The sequence below is a fragment of the Rissa tridactyla genome, chromosome 9 (assembly GCF_028500815.1).
Source record: "Rissa tridactyla isolate bRisTri1 chromosome 9, bRisTri1.patW.cur.20221130, whole genome shotgun sequence".
Taxonomy (NCBI): Eukaryota; Metazoa; Chordata; class Aves; order Charadriiformes; family Laridae; genus Rissa; species Rissa tridactyla.
In genome coordinates this window covers 20,843,576-20,865,136 of record NC_071474.1, presented here as the reverse complement: position 1 = coordinate 20,865,136, position 21,561 = coordinate 20,843,576, and the positions used below count along the sequence as shown (strand labels likewise).

The 21,561-nt window shown below is 37.2% G+C and overlaps 1 protein-coding gene across 6 annotated transcripts in view; it reads left to right on the top strand.

The window, feature by feature from the left end:
- SCAPER (S-phase cyclin A associated protein in the ER) overlaps positions 1-21,561 on the top strand; it is a 163,810-nt gene that overhangs the window by 107,238 nt on the left and 35,011 nt on the right. For all 6 annotated transcript variants that reach the window (XM_054213746.1, XM_054213745.1, XM_054213747.1 and 3 more), the window contains 4 exons: positions 67-182; positions 8,281-8,404; positions 16,405-16,634; positions 20,891-21,046. In XM_054213746.1, the coding sequence (XP_054069721.1) occupies positions 67-182; positions 8,281-8,404; positions 16,405-16,634; positions 20,891-21,046 (626 nt within the window). The remainder of the gene's footprint in view (positions 1-66; positions 183-8,280; positions 8,405-16,404; positions 16,635-20,890; positions 21,047-21,561) is intronic.

Below are 21,561 nucleotides of genomic sequence, written 5' to 3'. Positions count from 1 at the left end.
GCGTATCTTTTATGTAGGGATTTCTTTAATTTCTGTTGGTTCTCTTCTGTGTTTGTGTTTATCCAGAACACAGCAGATCAAATAGCATTTCGGGCTGCAGGAGGACTGACTGCCCTGGAAAATGTTCTTCAAGCGGTGACTTCTCCCACCAGTTTGAATGCGGTTTCACGGCTTCCTTTTAAGTAAGTATGATCGTTCCTTCATTTGCCACTTAGAATCACTAGAATATTTATTTCACATCTACTTCTTTACTGCAGCCTGTTCTCATAGTTCAGTGTTGAACTTCAAAGAAAAAAATGGTGCTGTACTGTACGCTGCCATGGAAGGTGAAGGACATTTCCACTCAACCTCTGGTTTTCTAACTTGGTGATTTTATTTCTAGCTATTCTATATTTGAGCGGTAGTATCCCTAACTGTACAAAATGAGAAAAGAGAAAACTGTATTAAACAGAAGAGGAGCTACATATCTTTTGAAGTTAGTCTGTAAAGATCTCTAGTGGGAAGTGGGGGAATTATTTAAAGGATTGTCATTCACTGGAGTCTGACTGCTTTTAAAATGAAACAGTTGTAAGATACTGCTAGCTGAAAAGGCTTCTACAAACAGGTAAATCAAAATTCTTGTGGATTAAAAGAATTCCTCTTTATAGCACATAAGAATAGAAGGGTTTGAATATCTAATCCCTAAAAAAAAAGGTGGTGACTAAACAGAATGCCTGCAAAACCTTATAACTCTAAAGCATGCTTTTTTCCCCTAATCTCTAACTGTAATTTTTATCCATTCAAAGGCACAAACGTGCTTTCAGAGCAGAGGTAGGGATGGTTTTAGTACAAGATGAACCAAGCCCAGTATATCCTATTATGTCCCATTGTCATCATCTGTTTGTGGGTATATTTTAATATTGTTGTGAGGGTTTGGATTAAAACTGGCTGTTAATATGTTATGGGACAAGTGTGAAATGCTAAGGAAGAGCACCAAGGGGAAAAAAATGATTTTAATATCTTAACTTTGGTCTTCAAAGAGAATAAAATTGCTACATTCCCGCTAAGTCATGCAGAATGCACTTGCTGCAAGTCCAGCCAACTCCAGTGATGAGCAATCCTGACTTGGTCCTATGGTGAGCAGCTCAGCAGCAGCCTTTAGACTCATTAATTTGCAGAGGCTTTAATTTTGACTTATCGTCATCAATGTGGGATAAACTTTGCAAGGGAAAGGGCCATACTGCATGGCCGTGTAAAGCTTGGCCTAAATTTAGCTTTAAACTCTTCAAATGTGCATCTTCTATACATCTTCAATTTGTGTTCTTTCATTTTAGGAATAGTCTCACATTGGCAACCTTTGTTGAGAAGGTTTGAGAATATTGTGTTTATGTTACTTGAAAACATTTTGTCTAAAGTTTGTTAGACAGTATGAGGATGTGTTAGTTTTCAAAGGAGCTTGTGTGCCAGTAAATAAAGCCCCATGTCAGCCACATTTGTGTAACAGAAAAAACATCCAAGGAGATGTATCAGAGGTTCTCCTTCTATGACAGTTACTGTTTATTTCATACCTATTTCTGACCAGTGTAACTGGTCTCTCAGATTCCTGAGCCTATTCAGGATTGAATTCTAAAAAGAATTTTTAAGCTTTTCAAAAAATCTTCCAACGTTGTTTTATTAACACAAGTTTTCAGCTATCTGTGTTTCCAAAAGAAATATCGAGGCAGAAAAGACATTAATATAAGCTATTCTGACAGCTCTGTATGTTAAAAAATCTACTGAAGAACTTAGCTCCGCTCCTGCAGTACAGCGTTTTATTCAGCTTTACAGCAAACGGCAGGCTCCAGGCATCTGGAAGGATTGTAGTTTGGAATCTGTACAGGAGGTTGCATGTAATTTAGCACAGGATCTTGCTTTCTAAAGCTAACTACTCTTGCTGGTTTTTTCTGCAAGAGTCTGCGTGAGTCTGACTTGCGGAGTCCCGAGGCTGCTGGAAGGGACACAGGGAACTCGGGGTTGCTGCAGGTGACGCCGAGCCTCCTCTGCTGCTGTGTCTGTGGTCTCCTTTCTGGTAGAGAAGAACCCGTTCTGAGCAGGAGCTGCAGCCCAACTTTCAGTTCCAGCAGGCGTTCGGAGGCTGGGGCTTTCTGTGAGCGCTTTGAACCAGGCACAAACGTGGCTGGTTTAGAGAAACCATAATGATGCATGTTAGTGTGCTCTCACTGGAAGTATTTAAGAAATTCTTCAAATGTGTTGCTTTAAATACAGAATGTTTGAGTTTCAAAAACAAAGGATAATCATAGAATTTATTTAGTTCTTTAAATGAAGAGAAATCGTATCACGCTTCTCCTCATTTAATTTTTGAAATGAGTTTGAAATTATTTTTCTTACTTTTGTGCAAAATACAATTTACATCCTGACTTCTTAATCTTTGAATCTAGCGAAGCAGCCGTTTTCTCTGCTTAAAGACAAAGCAGAGCCCTGTTGAAAGAAGTTGAACTAAGACCTTTAATTAATTGCCCTCCAGTCTTCCCCTAGTCAAATATGCTTTCCTAAGGGACGCTACTGTATTTAAGATTGTTTGTGTGCTCTCGCAATGTTTAACCATTTGTACTCATCTTAAATTGGGAATTTGTCTGTGGTTTTGTGATGAGGATAAGCTATTTACAAGTAGGTGAGGAGATTACAGGGGCTATTATCTACATCTCTCTTTCTCCAAAATCCTGGCAGTATGGTGCAGCTCAGAACTTTAATCCCATGTCTACAAGATAAAGCTTTATTATCAAAAGATTTAACAATATGCCTGTTGTTTTGTACTACTGTCCAGATTGGTAGTTAGACCAGCAGGACAGCAAACACTGTGAAAAAGATGTGACATTTATGAGACAGATGATACATTTGGTGTTGGGGTAATTTTTCTCCCCTTCAAATAAATCACTGAAAAAGGAAAAGAGAAAGCAATGGATTATAGTAGGTTTTATGATTGGTGTTAACACACAAATTAGCGTCCAGCTGCGTTATTTCTTAAAGTAGCGTTTTGTAATTTTCATGAATTTGTTCGGTTCACCACAAAATGAGACATATTCATCAGAATTTCATGGGTTTTCAGTGTCTTATGGTATTTTTCTTATGCTTCCACTGAAAAGCAACTGGGAGCTGCACAGCAAAACAATTTAATGATTTAAGATCAAGGCCAGAAGATGAGTCTCATCCGCTGTGTCTTGCATATTTGCTATGGGCAACTCATTTAGCCCCTTTGTGCCAGGACATGTTACTGGCCTTGCAGATTTTAACAAATCTGCTAACAAATGAGGTTTGTAGGGTTTGTTTAATTAACATTTGTGACATACTTTGAGTTCCTTTGGTGACCAGCACTTTTAAACAGAAATGAGCAGTAGTTGTGTAAGGAACAAAGGAGGACTTTTGTTACAAGTCAAGACATGATTAAAGTAAGTTTTGTTATAACGTATCTTCTCTATTCATATAATTTCTTGCATAATTTATTTAAAGCAAATATTATCAGGGTAAAAAAGCTTGAACCATAATTATATTTGTAAAAAGCAGAAAATAGTGCCTGCATGATATTGTGGCATTGATACAAATTACTTCTTTCATTAAGAATATTTTGAGCTGAGAACTGGTTTTGTAGCCTGTTTCTTGTCATTTTTACTCTGTTTAATCTGCGCTGTTAACTGTTCATGCAGTTCTGTAGGATTGCTCACAAAGCTTTCTACGTAAAGTGCAAAACAAGCTTTCTTATTTTCTTGTAAGGATGTTCCCTCTAGAGAAACATGCAGTTGGTGCAAGGACATAAAGATACTCTAAAGCGAATGGCCTCTTTGCAAGCTCAACACCTGAAGCCTGCAGCATCTGACTCTTTCCATGATTTATTCTTGCTGTCTGTCTCTGAGCTCAAGAATAAAGCGATATTGCCCTCCTGTGCAATTTAGGAACAAGTTCTGTTGTCGATAGGAGCCCTGCGAACTCTTAGGAAACTTTTGGATTGAGAGCCAGATCTCGCAATGAAACAATTGATAAGCCAGGGACTGGAGAATCTCTGTAGAAGGCTTTCAGATTCCATCACACCTCTAAATGTTGGGGTAAATTAATTATTTGATTGTCACTTGCCATGCAGTAGTTCATTCATAAGTATACTAAATGTCAGAGTGAAACTCCAATCTGGTTTTGGAAGTCTCTTGAAGGAGAACTGATGCTGAGTTTTGTGTTCTCTCTATTAATTGTGACTATACTTCTAGCTGGAGCCCTCTTTTTTAAATGAGACATCCTTAGATAATGTAAAAAATACAGACAAAACAGGAATTGATGATGAATCTTTGAGGGTTCCTAGTTGCGTAATAGGCCCTGTGAGTGAAGGATAAGGGCCTATATAGTCTGCAAGACTTAAAATTGGTATTTTTACCTCAAAATAAATGTTTTGTTGTTGTTCTTTCATTTCGTATTCTTGCCTCGGTGGTTTTTTAACCATTCCACAATACAGCCATTCTGTGCACCGTTTTTCAGTAACAGCTCACCTCCCGCTTCTTCTAAACTCAGCTTTTAAATACCCATACTGATGGCTTGCTTTCCCTATCAGAGTGCTGCAGAAGATGCAAACTGGCTAAAAATGCGCACTTCACTACTGAATTAACACATCCTAAATGTGGTGATGTTTAGTTTTGTATTATTTCACTGCCAAATTCAGCTTTTTGGGTTATTTCCTTCATTGATAATCAAAGTACATTCATTTATAATCTTCAGAAGTTGAAAGTAATGTGAAAAAGCTTTACACTTGGAACAGGTTAATTATTATAAGTTGGGGATGCTCTGAGATTGATAAAGCAAGAGTTTTGAGTTCTCGCCTCCACATCCCGGTGCATTGCGGTGGATTGGTTTTACGTGGTTGGATACTGTTGCTGCCTCAGTATTTTGAATAAAAGTTACAGTTTGTCAACTTGTTTATATCAGGCAAATTGAGGAAAGTGAAAATGTGCTAGCATAAAAGAAAGTCACGTACATACATATAAACTGTTGAGATCTAGCTTGAAGATGTTGATTAAAATGAATCCTCTTCCTATTGCTTTGTACTCATGTAAAATAGATGTAATATACAGATGCATATTTTTGTCTAGTTTCAAGAGAGATTTCGTTTTTGGATCAAAGTATGTGTACCATAATGAGTGTTTTTATAATTGGATTTACTCTAGAGGAAAGCCTTACATCAGAAGGTAGACTTATTCTGTGGTTTGAGTACACATGCTGTCTAACACAGCTTTAAAGCTGATTTGCGGGTGTGATACAAAGTTTAGAGCAACATCAGTAATCAATAAACAGCTGCTTTACGTGACTCTCATTCTTTACTATTTCAACGGATTTTGATATCTCTTGAGATAAAAGTTTTGGAATTAAGAGCAGTTAGAGCTTCCAACAGGGGGAAAAAACAGTAAGAAATGTATTGAGTTTTTCATCCCGGAGAGTTTAACTGGTGGTTAAATAAAGTTCTGGCTTGAGATTCGCAGCGCTGCACTTGTCTCAGAGGCCTTGTGCAGAAATGGTGACAGTTGACAGCTGTTGTTCCCTTAATAAGATTAAAGTAAAGAAATTAGTTGTGCTGTCTTTAATCTGCCATTTAACACTGCGAACCACCTGGGGACGGCTTCTGTGCTGACACTTCCAATTTTGAATTAAAAAAAAAAATTGTGGAACTGAATCATAGTTCAGAGTGTGCCATGATTAGAACGGCATTTAGTATTTAAACAAACTGTAGTTAGCAAACCTATGTTTGCTAACTCTATTGTTGTGAAAAATTAATTTGACATCCATTTGCTTACACCCCCTTTTCAAATGCATTATTTGAGTCTCTGAAAACGCAAGTACTTCTTCTCACATGAGGTTCTGTTGGGAAAAACAAAAGCGTGATGTGTTATCACAATAGAATTTGTTCTGTATACGAAGTGGGAAGTTTTTCTGTTTTCAAAAGTAAAATAAATGATCCTCTCAGGAACTGGGAATCACATATATCAAAAAACATTATTGCAGTGAACTAACTAAATCACCTCAGAAACTCTGAAAGTCTGACAAAATTATAACTTAACGTACCAAGATCATGTTTGACACTTTGAGTAAATTATAATGTTTATATTTAAATATAATTAATCTTTATTTTAGAATAGCTGATAAAATGACAGATGCTGATTTAAAGCATCTTCTTCTCAACTGAAAATAGAAACTACCAATATAGTTTCATATCTCTCTCTCCTTATAAACACACCTCCACAGGGGAATAATCTGCCATGAAAAGTAAAAGTAGGTGCCTAATAAAAATATTTTTCAGCATTACTGAGGAAAGTGAAATAAATACCTTTATATAGTCAGGATAGGAAAAGAGAATGCTGTTGCAAGGCAGGTTTTAAAAAATGCACGTGAACCATGCTGCTTGCATTTTGTATAGGTGTTATCCTTGAAGGGTGAAAATTAACAATGATTTAATATTGTTTTCATATCATGTGAACTGCAGATTGAAACTGATTTAATTAGACAGTAGAGTAAAATTAATTACCAGTACAGTAAAATTAATATAACTGGCAATATGGTGATACTCAGGATATTAACAAAGGAAAAGTATAAATGCTCTTTATGTTTTTACAGATCAAACCAAGCAAGTTCACACTTACTTTTTTAAATTCAAAATCATTTATCCAGCTGAAGAAAAGACAATCCAGAAATACCAATTAAAAAACTTTAAATTTTTTGGCCTCTGAGCGTTCCCAGCCTTTCTTGGCTTGAGAAATACAATGTATGTTGATAAGATGCTTCCATTTCAGCCCCGGGGAGCTGTGCTAAGTAATCACATGCCACAGCAATGAACACAGCAATGGGTAAAGCGGTCTTCCTTAGTATGTAAATAACTTTGTTGTTTCAAAAAGTATTTTAGGAGAAAAGTAAAGGGTAAAACTCAGCTCTCTCTTTGTAAGTATGTTGAATTAGTCCGCAGCTTGTTATGTTGAATACCAGCTTTGATGATTTCTGTACGATAACTTGTTTGTTGCAGTCCCACTTTTGTATGACCTTTTGGCAGTGCTCACAATTTGTTTTCTTCTATGGAGCTTATTTGAACTTAGTCACATTTTTTCACATGTTAAAAAAACCCCAACAAAGTAAAAGTTCTTTTCCTTTTGGTTTACTTCAGACAAACAACTTGAATTTCTAGCCATCTTTATTTATTATTGTATATATATTTATGATGCCTTTGTGTTACGTGTCTGTGTGCATATTTGTGTAGTAACAGAGATAGCTTTTGTAGTAAGCAAAGTTCAAGAAATGAATTTTGTGTTTATTCTGAAATAGTATTATCTGTGGTCAGATTTATCTTCTCTGTGAGTATATTCTATGGGACTGGTCCCAGCTTCCCTGCAAATCCTGTTTTGAGAAGGACACTTTAATTGGAGCAGATGGAAATTACTGCACATGATGCAAAGAATAATTGGGCGTGTTTTGTACGTCTGGAGCTTTCTGTGACTCGTGTTTTTGATTTTCTGTTCCTGCTGTTGCAAACCTGTTACCTCTTCCCGCCAGCCATAGGTCTAGGTCAATGGATGCTATTGTCGCTGGAACCAGCACTGAAAGGCTCTGTACAGAAGTGGTTCACAACATGACAGTAGAAATTTTTGGACAGGAATTTCACCTGCTCAGTTTTTCTTGCTCTGTACAAATGACTCAGTCCTCTCCCTTCCCTGCGTTAGCTCACAGGCACTGCACAATAGCCTCTCGCTGAAGCTGGCCCTGGTGTACTCTGAATTACTTTATACAGGTGTTTGTTTTCTTGAAGGTTGTGCTAGGAAAGAGACCCTATATACCCGACTTGCTTGTGTGATATAAGCTACAAAAAAAGAATATTACATATCTAAAGTATGAAATTAGCTGATATTCTGTGTAAGTTTTGTTATGCCTTCCTAGTATAGCTGTAATTTGTAGCAGGTTAATATCACAAGGAAAGCTCAGGCTTTGCAAGAATGCATTGCCCAGTGCATGCTATTTGGATGTAAACCAAGTTTTGAATATGGAAGAGTCTAATAGCCATACAGTGCATGACTTCTGATAAATATGGCTTTACTGTCTTGAATTTTTTAATGATTTAATTGATTTAATATAAATTTTTAGTTCTGCTTGGAATCCCAAGTTTAAGGAAATGAATGTGAATTGCTGAAAGGTTATTTTGTGATGTGCTTCCATTTATTTGCTTTTAATTCACCGAAGAAAAAGAGTATCAGTCTTATTTTTCTTTTTCTTCCCTTCTGATTTTTTTAGGTCACTCTGCAGTGCAGTAAACGCTTACAGCCTCACCTGCAATAATTGCGCAGAAAACTGCACCTATGTTCTTTTTAGTAATAAGATCACTTTTCTAATGGACCTGTTGATACACCAGTTTACGGTATGTAAAATACCTGTTTTAATTTAGCAATTTTTATATGCCTCACAAATATATTAGAGTATTTAGAGTGTGAGAACACCAGGGAGATATAAGAGAATAAAGGCTCCAAAGAGTAAGATTCTTTTGTTGTATGTGTTTGGTATCTGTATGTGCTGTACTTACATACAGATGTCTATACTTGCTTCTGCTATGCTTTTACAAAAGCATACGTACCAGGAACTCTCTCATGAGTGGACAGCATTCTATCTTTAACGTTTTCTGTGGTTTTCTTCTTTAATTCACCCTGTAGTAATATTTAAAGTACAGAATATTATGAGTAGTCTATATGTGTTTTGTTCTTAATATCGGAAATGTACATCAGGTCAGTATGTTACTGTAGTTTGATTTGCTGAAGTGCTTAAATAGCAGGACTCTTCAACTGCGAAAGTTTTAATTTTCTAATGTTTCATTTAATTTGAAATGTCATTAAATATTTTATTTGAAAACTCATTTTTAATTCATAGTGACCTGCTCATCATAAGATATTTAGTCTTGGTTTTCTACTTATAAATTGTGTGTATGTATTTTCATGAGCCAAGCAGTTTGTTAATTGAAAAGTTATGTACATACTTTAAATAATTTAAATGACGCTGTTAGAATCAACAAGCCATAGGACTGTTGATGAACACTTTAAAAAGATAGTCCGAAGGTCCTTGACACAAAGAAAACCCAAATGCAACCTGCGCGTTCTCCTCTAAGTAGCTGCCAGTTCATTGTTTTTCACTAGATCTTTCCAAGAGGATTCCAGGTATTAGATTTCAAATATACTTAGTGAAAGGTACATGTATTGTGCCGGGCCAGTCACAACACTGCTGGCTCTCTGCAGAGCCAGCCGGAGCACAGGCTCCGGCGGTAATTACACTAGAGATGAAATCCTTCAGCACTTCACAAGTGACAAGATTCGTTCCAATGCCAAACACCTTCCCTTTTCGCAGAGCGGCACTGTGCAAACGACCTGCGCTTTCCCAAAGAAATACAGAGGGTGTTTCTTAGGAAATGTTGGCCACCTAGAGATCAGAGATACTGCATAAGAAAACTTCACTACACTTAGAGCTGTTTTCAGTCCCTTGCCAAATACTACCCTTGAATTGCAGCAAAAGTGTAATTAAAGCTTAATGCTTCCCATGATCCACAGTGGACTTTTCTTTCCTATGCATAAAGTCTCTTATGTTCTCTTCAGGCAAAATTGGCCCTTAAACTAGGATATCCTCGTAGCTCCATGAAGTACATATTTAAGTACAAAAAAATAAACAGAGTGTTGCTTTTCTAACCCTGATTTTTCAATCCTGAAAACGTAATTAATCAGGTCAAGTTTGAATTTTTTACAAAAAAGAAACGGACAAATGGAGAACACGTTTTTTAATTGGATCAGGCTCTGAATACCAAAATATTAAAAGACACCCCTCCAAAGAATTTAACTCCCTGCAGTATTCCTAGTTTGGGGATCTGTATGATGCTGCCTTTGCCTGTGTCATGCGTATTCCCACTTACTGTTGGAAAATAAATCCCAAGTAATACCAGAAGTAATAAATGAGAACATGTATTTGCAAGGTTTTAAAAAATTGTTAAACGAGTATGCCAATATTTGCTGAATACAGGAACAGAAAGAATCCAGTTTTGAGAAACCTTTAAGTATGTTCTTACATACAGCAAGTATGAACCTTACTTCCGAACAATTTAATGTGGTTTTAGTTTTGTTTTTATTCATCAAAATCAAATGCAATTTCAACCTCACTTTTCTGAAAACTCAGAACTATACATTTTAAAAACAAAATTTAAAACAGTCTCTCCTCATTGGTGACAAAATGCTCATTTTTCTTTACATAGGTGTAACATTTTTCTCCTCAAAATATTACTTGAAGAATTATATAAAAAAAATAAATTTCTCCAATGAAAGTTTGGGTACCAATGGGAAATGGTAGAATAACAAATGTAGTGTGTTTCTTATTTTTTGTGACATCAAGCCTGCCCAAGTTAATTATTAAAAGTGACTTTCCTGTATCTCATACCCAAACAAACTGGTAGGAAACCTTCTGTAGACTTTACGTACCGTTTTCCTTTCCAGAGCCTCCTTACAGCTCAGGCAGTGCCTAAGTCAGTGTCTGTTGAGGTCAGTAGTAGCCTGGCTCCTGCTTTCGGTGGTCAGTGGATCAAACCTTCCCATCTGCAGTCGTAGATCTTGTGTGCTCCTCTTGTAACTTCATTTATCTACAGACTGCTAGCTCTGCTCTTCTTTGGCTCCTGTACCTAGAGGATAGTTGTGAAATAATGAACACTTTTCTAATCGTATATTTTGGAAGGTTTCGTGCTGAAAGAAACAATCACATGGAGCTGTAAATGTGTAAGGATAGCTTTTTATTTTGCTTGGGGGTTTTTTTCCTAGTCAAGTGACAGCTGTCATGTATTTTTCCGTGAAGGTATCTGAAAAAGCCATGTATATAAACCATACATATCTGTGCCTGCATTTGTAAATAATTTTATCTGTTTAGTAAACAGATTGGGGGTTTGGGTGGTTTTTTGGGTATGAAATCCTTTTATGATTTCATGATAAGAAAAGCATGACAGTTTGTTTTCCAACTATGTGTTCTCAGATAGATCAAAGGGTAATTTCAAAAAGCTTTTGAGGATAACAAGCTGGACGAGATCACCTTGCCCAGTAAAAACTCTTAGAAGGTTTTGTTCATTCATTGTGATCTTTTCCGTCGTGGTATACCTGCTGTCACCAGTTAAGCATAATGCAAATCAATACTCATTAAGAAGTAGATATTAAGACATTTTTGTTGTTATATTTCTTTGTTCACATAAATATGCAAAATTACATGGATTCTTTCGTGCTTCATTTTCAATTGCATGGAACATAGAATTGCAAATGACTAGCTTAAGGTAGTCACTGCTATGCACTTTATTTATTCATGTGCCTTATTGCTAATATCCTCCACATGCAATAAAAATTTTAAGCTGTTTTTCTTTCTGTTTAAGATTAATTGCCAAAGGCTAAAATCAGATTATTTTTTTTCCTTTGAGTAGATAATTTTAGGTAAACCTGCAACATATATGCTTGATTTCAGAATTGAAAAGCCAAAAAAAAAAAAAAGACAGAAAAGTCTTGCCCCTCTCTCCCCAGCAGTCTGACTTGCCAGAGTTGGTTGCCATTTATAGCTCTGGTTGAAATTTTGAAAAATTCAAACTGGATCACTATGATTTATTTTAAGGCAATCTTTAAATGCGTAGTATCTGAAAAATCTAAATAAAACATCATGAGTGAACATGAAAACATCTGAAATGAACGTTGCAATGTAAACGGAGATCAAATAAATGCAGAGATCAAAAGTGAGTTGCTCATTACATTTTTCTTCTCCGAAATACAGTGCTTAAATCTGGACTGCATTGTAAGTAAACGGCCTATGAAATTTTACTCATGAAGTGCAATCACTTTGATTGAGTTTAAGTTAATCTGTCTATCTAGTCACAGTGAAGTGATTTTTCTCCACTATTTCTTTACTGGCACGTACTGCCATTTAATTTGTGTGCTTCAAAATGACATTATACGTCCTATTGGAGTTGGTACTTTCTTAACCATTTGTAGTCAGTTTTTGAATCTTCCGTACTGCGACAAGTAAGGCAGCTTCGTGTTTGTTTGCAGTGATTATGACAAGTGTAAAATCAAAGGCATGTCCGTGCTTGCCGGCTGTTGTGGTGCATTTTGAAATGACGTTCTGTCTCCATGGCCTTCAGCGCTTGTGGCACTGACACTGCCCCAGTCCCTCATAACGAGACGGGTGGGGGGCAGTTCTACCTTCCAGGTCACTGGGACATCTGAAAAAATCTGCTCTCCTTCTGGTTTCGATTCTAGTTGGAGACCTGAGGACCAGCATCTGGAAGTATCGAGGTTGGCAAAAAAGTTCCTCGGGTAGATGTCAGGCTCTGTGGATCGGGTCATTTTAATGCCATTCAGTCAGTGTTGGCAACGTAAAAAAAGCGCAAAAACTTTTTCTTCCTTTTTAATAATGTAACTTTTAAAAGACCAAAAACTTATATTTTGTCTGTTTGCTTCAGTAGGAAGCCAGTGTGTTAATCCTGTAGTAAATCTTGAAAGTAGAGCTGGGATCTGTAATAATGGGAGAAATAATGACTTACTGCAGTATAATAATGACTTACTAAAGTATTTAAGGGTAGGGAATTTAAAAAGTGGAACCTTCTGCACCATCTCAAGCCCGTAGACTTCCCAGGCCATTTCCATTTCTTTAGTTCACTAGTTACTATGTAGAAAGTCTGACACCCGATAGATACTATTTTGAAAGTATATGTTTTCCAGAGCGTTTTTGAAGCAAGCCCAATGACTTTCATGTGCAAGAAGCACAAAATCACCACTGTTAGCAGGAGAAGAATACAACGTAAGTGACCAAAATACAGAAATTGGGTGCTTCAGAAGGTTTTCCGTTTAGGTTTAGCGGCTCTATATTTAATGTTTTTTACGGCTGTGAAGGATTATGCTTTTTACAAGACAAATGAAAACTTAAATGAGTTTTCGATAATAAAGCTCTATGTTTCTAACTGGAAACTGTATTTTTTTTTTTGTTAGCACAAAAATAAAGTGCTGTGATATGCAGAGGTGCGTTTGGTGACATGAGTCAGAATGGAGTAACATTTTCAGCTACTTTAAATGTGTGCCTGAGTGCTTTACTGGATTGGGGCCATATTGTTCAGCATCTTGCAGGATTAAGTCCTAGATGCTGGGCAGAGCTGAAGAGCTTATGGCAGCTCTGCACAAGCAAGGGAATCCCTACACAAGGGGAATTCTCTGCTGAAGGGCTGAACATTTGTATGGAGACTCCACCAGAGCTGAGTCTGGTCATCAGTGTTCGGTTTCAAGAACTGATTTAAGAAAAATAGGAGTCTTGATTAGGCCCATAGGCAGTCATCATAAATGCTGAAATAGCCTTGAGATGTTGGATGTGTCAAATAATTGAACAACAGGTACATTTTTCCTGTTTTTCCTTTATGATTTAGAAATGTTTTATACCAATTACTTGACAAATCAGTTTAAGTGACTTGTAGATTTGTGTCAGTTAAACTGTTAAACCTATTAAGCCTCAGAAATAAAAACATGGAATGCTTTAACATTTACTCATCCAAAGCCCATGTTCAACAAACACAGTTTCTCTGAATATCATTAACTCCTTGTGTAATCAACACAAAGAAACCAGAGCTTGAAAGCTTTCATAATTACACCATTAAATCTTAAGATTTCCTACCCCTTTGCTTGATATAATAATCAACAAGCGAAGTAACACATCACTTCTGCAAGCACCCCAATTAATTTTGAACATAAATCTCAACACATTTTCACACTATCCCATTAATTACTTCTTCAGTAAAAGAGCTGATCTTTGTTCGTATAAATGGAAAATATTAAAGGTAGGAATTATGTTCAAATTTACCCAGTTTCTGTAAAACAGTATTTCCTTCTATCTCCTCTTTCACATACACAGTATAAAAACCATATTTGTTCTCACTTTATATTAATACATGCACACTTTCTCCAAAAATCAAATGTGAAAAATCAGCTCTGGAATAAATGATTGTATTAAGAGTGCCAGATCTGTTTATTTTACAAATTGGAAAGAACAGTTTTAATTAAAGCGTGAACTTGTGTAGCGAAGGGCTATATACTTAGAAAATAGAGTTCTCATGTGCATTCAACTAGAATACAAAAATAGACATTATCTGTTTATAGAACCGTTCACTACAGGAAATGGAAGGCTCTTCTGCAAAATGTGATTAAATCTTTTAAGAAATAAGTTATATGTAATTTTTTTTCTTTGGTGAAAAAGCAGTGAGTAGCATTTGTTACCAATTTTTAAAACTTGGTGTTCCTAGTAGAAAGTCCACACATTTAAATTGATTTATACGTTGCAAAGCTTAATCCATCTATTTCGGTAGGCAATTAGAATCATTAGGCATGAATTATTTTAGTCAACAGAAGTTACTGGAGCAACATAATATTATTTTTCCTATTGAACTTGAATAAGCAGCTAAAGACGTCTCACTTGCTCACTTGGCTCGTCACCAGAAACAGACTATTACAATGAGTTTTAAGTACCAACACAAGGCTCAGAGCTAATGAATAATAAAGAAATGTGCATGTTGTTCTTTGTCACCAAGTGTTACCAAATCCCTCCTGATACCTATACAGGGAGGAATGATTTTCTGTGGCCCCCCTTTCATGTAAATGGTTTTAACCTGGAATGAAAATAAAATTTCAGCCAATATTGATTATTAATTACAGTGTTGAAAGCCTCAAGCTGTTTCATCAAGTCGGCTCCACGGAGATCTGTGGGTAGGGGGAGTCCAGCAGCGTTCAGCCCAGTGAATGTACGCGGGAGCCCCGAGTCTTGGTTGGTGCATCTGTCTGCCAGTATTTTGCCTGTAGAACTGCAGGACTTCCACACACATTTCACTCACTGTTTGATCATTATAGGGCACCATTTTCAGCTGATTTAAATTATCTTGGACTGCAAAAATGAAAAAAGAAAGTAAACTGAAAAATTTTTAAAAAAATATACTCTCCGTGAGAATATCCTTCCAGATCTGTGTCCTGCGTGTAGATTTGCCTTCAGATTTAGGTGTTGTACATCTCAACTTCAGTGTCTTTTTTAGGAGGGGGCTCTATTTTAATGATTTAGAAAAATGCAATTCCATTCCTCTGAGGTCTGTTGAGAGAGAACTGCAGGTTGTGTTTCAGACGTGACTGACAGGTGACTGACATCTGATGGACAAGTGCGATGGTCATCAGGTGATGTTTTGTATTGAGATGCTCAGGTCTTATTCATGGGACAGGTTTTTCCTGGTCTCCTTAATAGTTAAAATACGAAGGTATCTGTAAAAGCGCTCAGACTTTCCCAGTGCCTAATTTGAGATTTGTGGGTGGACAGCATTTCCCAATGCATCTTTTAGAACTGTATTATTTGTGTCATCCTTTATGATGTTCCAGTATGGCAGGTTGTGCCCTAGAATTTGTGCAATTTTTCTGTCTTCTCAGATAGTTCCTTCATTGTTTTTTGAGTTGGTCTGTTTGAGGGGTTTTTTTTGGAGGGGGGGCAGGGGTTAGATTCTTCACATCATATTTAGTCAGGATGGGGCGAGGTTATGTGCCTCTTTCCCTCCCTGGCAGAAATTTCTACTTCAGCGGCCGTTGATTTTTTACAAAATCAGGACTCTCTCTGTTTTTGTAGACTTTGGAAGATTTAGAAGTTCTCTTTCTATTTGAAAAAAGATGGATAAGAGAAATGTGAATCAAAGAAAGGTTTGGAGCTGTGCCTTAAGGGTCTTCTTGCCTTTGAGGAGTACTTAGCTCTGTGAAATACTTAGCTACTTTGGGTTAGCTTCAGTAGTAAACTGCTCGACTGAGAAGTGGTTTTCCAAAGTCAAGTAGGGGAATACCATCCAACAGTAAATGCTATTCCTTCCACAGAAAATAGCTCTTTCTTCTGTATAACTGGACGCTTTGTGTATCCGAGACATTTAGTAGATCTTCATGGTAACATGTTGTAGTAGTCAATATGAACCATCTCAGTAGGTCGTTTAAGTGAAGTCAAGTTTAAAAAATAATTAATTGTTTTTGCTAGTGACTCATCAAAAATCTTGTGTATGCATAAGGACAGCAGAATCATACTAATGAAATACTCTGCTGCTATAAGGCTTCCTTTAGTTCTCATACACTAAGCGCTGTTTTGACTTGATTTATTCTGTTTCAGCTTGTATTATCTGCATAAGGGGTATAGGCCTTTTCTTGTACCTGAAATGCTTTAATGTCCATCAGTACTGCTAGAATATGCTACTTTATTATTATTTTGATGTACTCATATGCAAATTTCTAGAGCTTTTCTACAAACCTCGTTTTATTTTTTTTTTTACTGAATTCTGGTTGTTTTCTCTTTTTTTATTTTTTCTTTACTTAGGTTAGTGTTCCAGATGACCATAATGCTACTTCAGGCAGAAGTGCAAATAAGCAGGTATTTGAAGATTTAACAACAGGACTTCTGAGGATAACTGCTGTGATTTTCAGATGTCTAATCTCCAGGTTCCCAGATGGAAACAACCACTCTGCTGCACTGAAGATACTACAGGAAGTGAAAAGTAAATCCTCGCAAGTGGAAGCCTTCAACAGCAGAGTCCAAGACCTGATCAGGTTAAAAAAAAATAGTGAAACTTCTGTAAACTTCTTCACTACTGAGAAAGAAATTTGCAATGATTTAAGAAAGGAACAAACTACTTTAACTCTTAACTTAGTAAGAGTAGTTTGTGTCCGTAGTCAAGAAGACTTTTGAAACGCTGTATTCTCAAACAAAAATGTTCTTCAAAAATATGCAGATGCAGAAATACAGAAAACCATGTGTCTTTTAATTTTGGACTTGGTTTTTTTGTGTTCTTTCCATCACTTTCTTCTCCTAATTACCTAGGAGTCAGCTCCCATATTTTCAGGGACAGGGAACTGCTGGAGAGGGTGCAGCAGAGAGCTACCAAGATGATTAGAGGACTGGAACACCTCTCTTATGAAGAAAGGCTGAGGGATTTGGGTCTTTTCAGTCTGGAAAAAAGACGACTGAGGGGGGATCTTATAAATACTTAAAGGGTGGGTGTCAGGAGGATGGGGCCAGGCTCTTTTCAGTGGTGCCCAGCAACAGGACAAGAGGTAACGGGCACAAACTTGAGCATAGGAAGTTCCACCTAAACATGAGGAGGAACTTCTTTCCTGTGATGGTGTCAGAGCCCTGGCACAGGCTCCCCAGAGAGGTGGTGGAGTCTCCGTCTCTGGAGACATTCCAAACCCGCCTGGATGCATTCCTGTGTGTAACCTGCTCTGGGTGACCCTGCTCCAGCAGGGGGTTGGACTGGATGATCTCCAGAGGTCTCTTCCAACCCTATGATTCTATGATTATTTACTGTCAGTTCTCTACGCTAACTGTGTATGCTCATCGCCTGCATGGTCCTGCATATCATAAATGCATTCATATAAGCTCACAGTAAAATACGTACTTCCTATTATAAACATTACCCAGTAATTCCTATAATCTGATTTCAGCTTTTATAATGTAGCTGTATTTTAATAGCCATCTTATTTTCTAAGTATGTTTCTTGAGCAAAATTTCAATCAAAATAACTTAGTGGTTTGTAACAGATTAAAAGAGAATACATTGTTTTGCTCACTTTTACTTGAAACTTGCTAATTCTCTGGTAAAAACACTTGAAGCTAGGTATATTAATATATATTTATATATATTAATATATATAAAAGTAATATATATCCAACAATATATTAGACTTGGTAAAAGTGTATAGTTTCACTAGTAAAATATATAAATAATCATCAATACATCTTGAGCCTTCTGAAGAAATGAAATTCTGTTTGTATGTTACTGAAAATGTGTCACAGTGAGCATCTTCTGACTTCTCGAAGTCTGGTATGATGCTGATGGATACAAAAAAAGACAGCTGGAGGAGGAAAGCAAAACAAATCGTTGTCATAGATACCAGTGACCTCTAAAACTTTATTGTTCTCATGTAACCCACCTTCTCCCCAAACAGGTTTTGAAAGAGTGTGAAATTTCAGGCTGTTGTATTCTCTGCATTTATGACTGGGAGGGTGGGAGGTCTGCTTATTGATATTTGTGCTGAACGGACATCTGACACTGACTGGGCCAAGCACAGGCATACCCTTAAGATAAGAAGATACATGAGAATCCAACTAGGTCCCTCACCTGAGGCACTTTAGGGGATCTGGTTATAAATGGAGAATGAAAGACACGATGACAAGGTAATAGTGCAATTAGGAAAAAAAGAGAGAGGGCATTTTAAACTAGTCAAAAACAGACAAATTCTATTATTAATGAGAATCTTTCACCTCCAGGTGATTGTATCATATGTCCTTGAGGAGTTGATTAAATGAGAGTTTTAGGAAGATGGGGGAAGAAAGAGGAAAGGTGAAATCATTTTTTTTCTGTTGGGGGCTGCTAGACCTGATGCATAAACAACAATTATCTACCCACTCTCAGGGTATCAAAAGGGTAGCCAAATTATCGGAACTATGCTACCATGAGTAAAATGCCTTGGAGATGGAGGCAATAGATTAGAGAACTTTGACATTCCACTTGTCTGTATGCTCAATTCTTCAAGGAAAGGAGTGCTTCATGCATCTTCTCATTGTCTCCGGATGCCATTAAAGAATAGTTCTGGTCGACTGAAAACTCTCATCCATTTCTTCTCTGCCAAGAGAGCAGCCGCTTTGTATCCAGGTGCGGGTGTAAAGGAAGGGGGACAATGAACACGTTCTGCAGATGTCAGTCAGACTGTAGAGGGGTTCCCAGGGAAAAAGGAAGAGAATATTGACAAGAACAGTTGTGCCTTTTTGTGAGTAATCATCTATCAGTATTAGCTGTATTTTATTTAGTTTTCCCTCTTCCCTGCTGTTTCACCGAGAGATTTCTGGCACTCGGCATTTCTCTGTGAGCGTGATGTATCTAACACCCAGCTCTGTTCCTGCAATTATTCTGCTAATACGGGATATTCTGCTAATATCACCTGTATGATTGGGGGATTGCTTAGATCAAAATCTGCAAGAAACCTAATGCTGGTAACCTTTCCTGTTGCTAAATACAACAAACTTACCTGAGCAACGAGTGTGCAATTAATAACCTTCCTTCGTCTTTAAGTGTCTTTAACTGCTATACTTCAGCAGCTTTCAAAATCTTTCATACTTCAGGTAGACTTCTTGCTTTATATCCAGTGTATTTTTATTCTTAATTGCTTCCGAAAGCTTTGTGTCAGCAGGGTAAACTTGTCAGAAAGTCTAGCTTCTAGCCCCAAAGAGAGATTAGTCTTTGAGCAGCGACACTGTCTGAAAAGTGGAGAGGTTTTCTTCCTAATCTTAAAAATTCCTGTTTTTTCAAAATCAGACTGAGGGAATAGGTTTTTTTAATAAATACTTGTACAGCTCCTGTGACAAGCCTTATCAAATCAGTATCATTTATTTACTAGAAACAGTACTTTTTAATAAAGTTCCATACTTAGTGAAGTCAGAGTGGTCTTGATATTATGGCAACATACATCCGGTGGTGTTCCCATATCAAGGAGCTTCTCTAAGAGGCAATCTCTAACAAAGGGACTTGACAATAGCAGACAGAACAGCTGGCAGGATGAAGTACTACTAATAACAGGATGGTTTAGTGTAGACTACCAGTGTAAAAATGGTGAATCGGTTGATGGCGTCTGAAAGCAATTGGTTCCCCATGTCTATGAAATCAGGTGGAGGCACAGGATATAATAGCAGTTCTTCTCATTTTGACAAGAAGTTTCTCCCACTTGATAAGAGTGGAGGAAAGTACAAAGAAAATTAGAGGGTGATGAGAAGAAGGAGGTGGTTGCAGCAAGATATTTGTCTCCCCAAAGGAAGTTGTTTCACAGAAGTCAGCAGAATGAACAGTTGGGCTGGAGTAAAGTCTGAGAAGCTGGATGTTTGTGGTAGAAAAAGGAAAGTATGCGAAGTTAGGTGATATCAGCAAAGTGACGTGGCAAAAAAAATTATCTGTGTGCATAGTTTAAGTGGAGTTAGTAATGATCAAAGTATGAGAGAACCTGGTGTGGACAGAGAGATGTTGGTACAGGGACAAACAGGAAATTTTTTGGCATGGATTTCCATGCTATTAGAAATTCGAAGAAGAAACTTCAGCAGCAGTGATCTGATGATCAGCAATGATGATCTACTCTGATAATAAAAAAAAAAAAGAGGAGTTTTCAGTTTAAAAAAAAAAGTCACTGACGTGTTTTTCCTCTGTTGAGTTTTGGCTGAGCTCCTGAGAAGGCTTTCTGATCCTGATCCTTCTGTACTAATGGTAGAAGGTTGTTACCTGCACGTTCTATTAGTCTCTTAACCGTTGCGTATATTTTAAAAAGGAAAAAAACCCCGACAACTGGGCAGTAGTTGTTATGATATACATATTGCAATAAAACATTATCTGGGTAACGTCATTGTCGTCTTGAATTAGTGTGTTCTACGAAGTTTATCTCTTCATGCTAAAAAGAAATTGTGCTGTTGCAGAGCTATCAAGATTATTATAAATCATTTAACTATGGCAAAATTCCATTGTCCCTCTAGGAGTATGGTAAAATAAACATTTACAGTCATCTTTCTTGTGCAGTATAATACAAATTATCCTACAGCAGACAGATCTCTTAACAAAAACTACTGATAGTTAGAGAGAGCCAGATCTGAAGTTATTGTAATTTGAATTGTTTTGTTGAGGCAGCCTTTTGGAAAGAGTATTTAAGTAATCACAACCTGTATTTTGTGTGGTTTGGTAGCAGAGAAGCAGAAATTACTTCCTTTGCAAAGTTACCAAAACTGGCATGGGACTATTTTTTTTAATACAGTTTTTCCTCTGTTTCTAGTTACGTGGTGAACATAGGATTGATAGACAAGCTGTGTTGCTGTTTCCTCTCCGTTCAAGGCCCTGTTGATGAGAATCCCAAAATAGCAACTTTTCTACAGAATGCCACAGCGGTGTTGCATGGGATATGTCAACTCTGTTTTGCTGTCAATGGAAGGTAGGTGCCCTTGGTCTGTCGTCTCTAATGTGTTCTTCAGGCAGCAGCTGTTGTAACCCTGTGCCAACACCGTGTTCACGGAAGCGAGCATTCTGATGAGGCTGTTAAACAGAACTGTTCTCAGTCACACAGGAATAACTGGTAAAGAAACAGGGCTCACCCTTGCACCGTTGAACTGTAATTAGTTGCCTGCACTGAGTCTTGATTCTTGTAAGTCATTTATCAGAATTGCAAACTTTATCTCCTTTACTCATTACAGAGAGGGTTTTATCACTACTAACTTTAAATGTCCGGTCCTAAGGACTTCAAGAGGTATTTTATTATCAACTAAAATCAACTCTTAATTGATTTGTCTCTGGAGCGGTCTTATTCTTTAATTCCCTGCTGTTAGTAAGGGAATTATATTTTCTGTAAAGTATTACTAGATTTGTCAGGGAATTTTCTAATGCAAAATGTTTGTTATCGTAACCTGAGCAGGGTTGTGGGGAGAGAGCATGAGGTATGTGTCTGCCAGC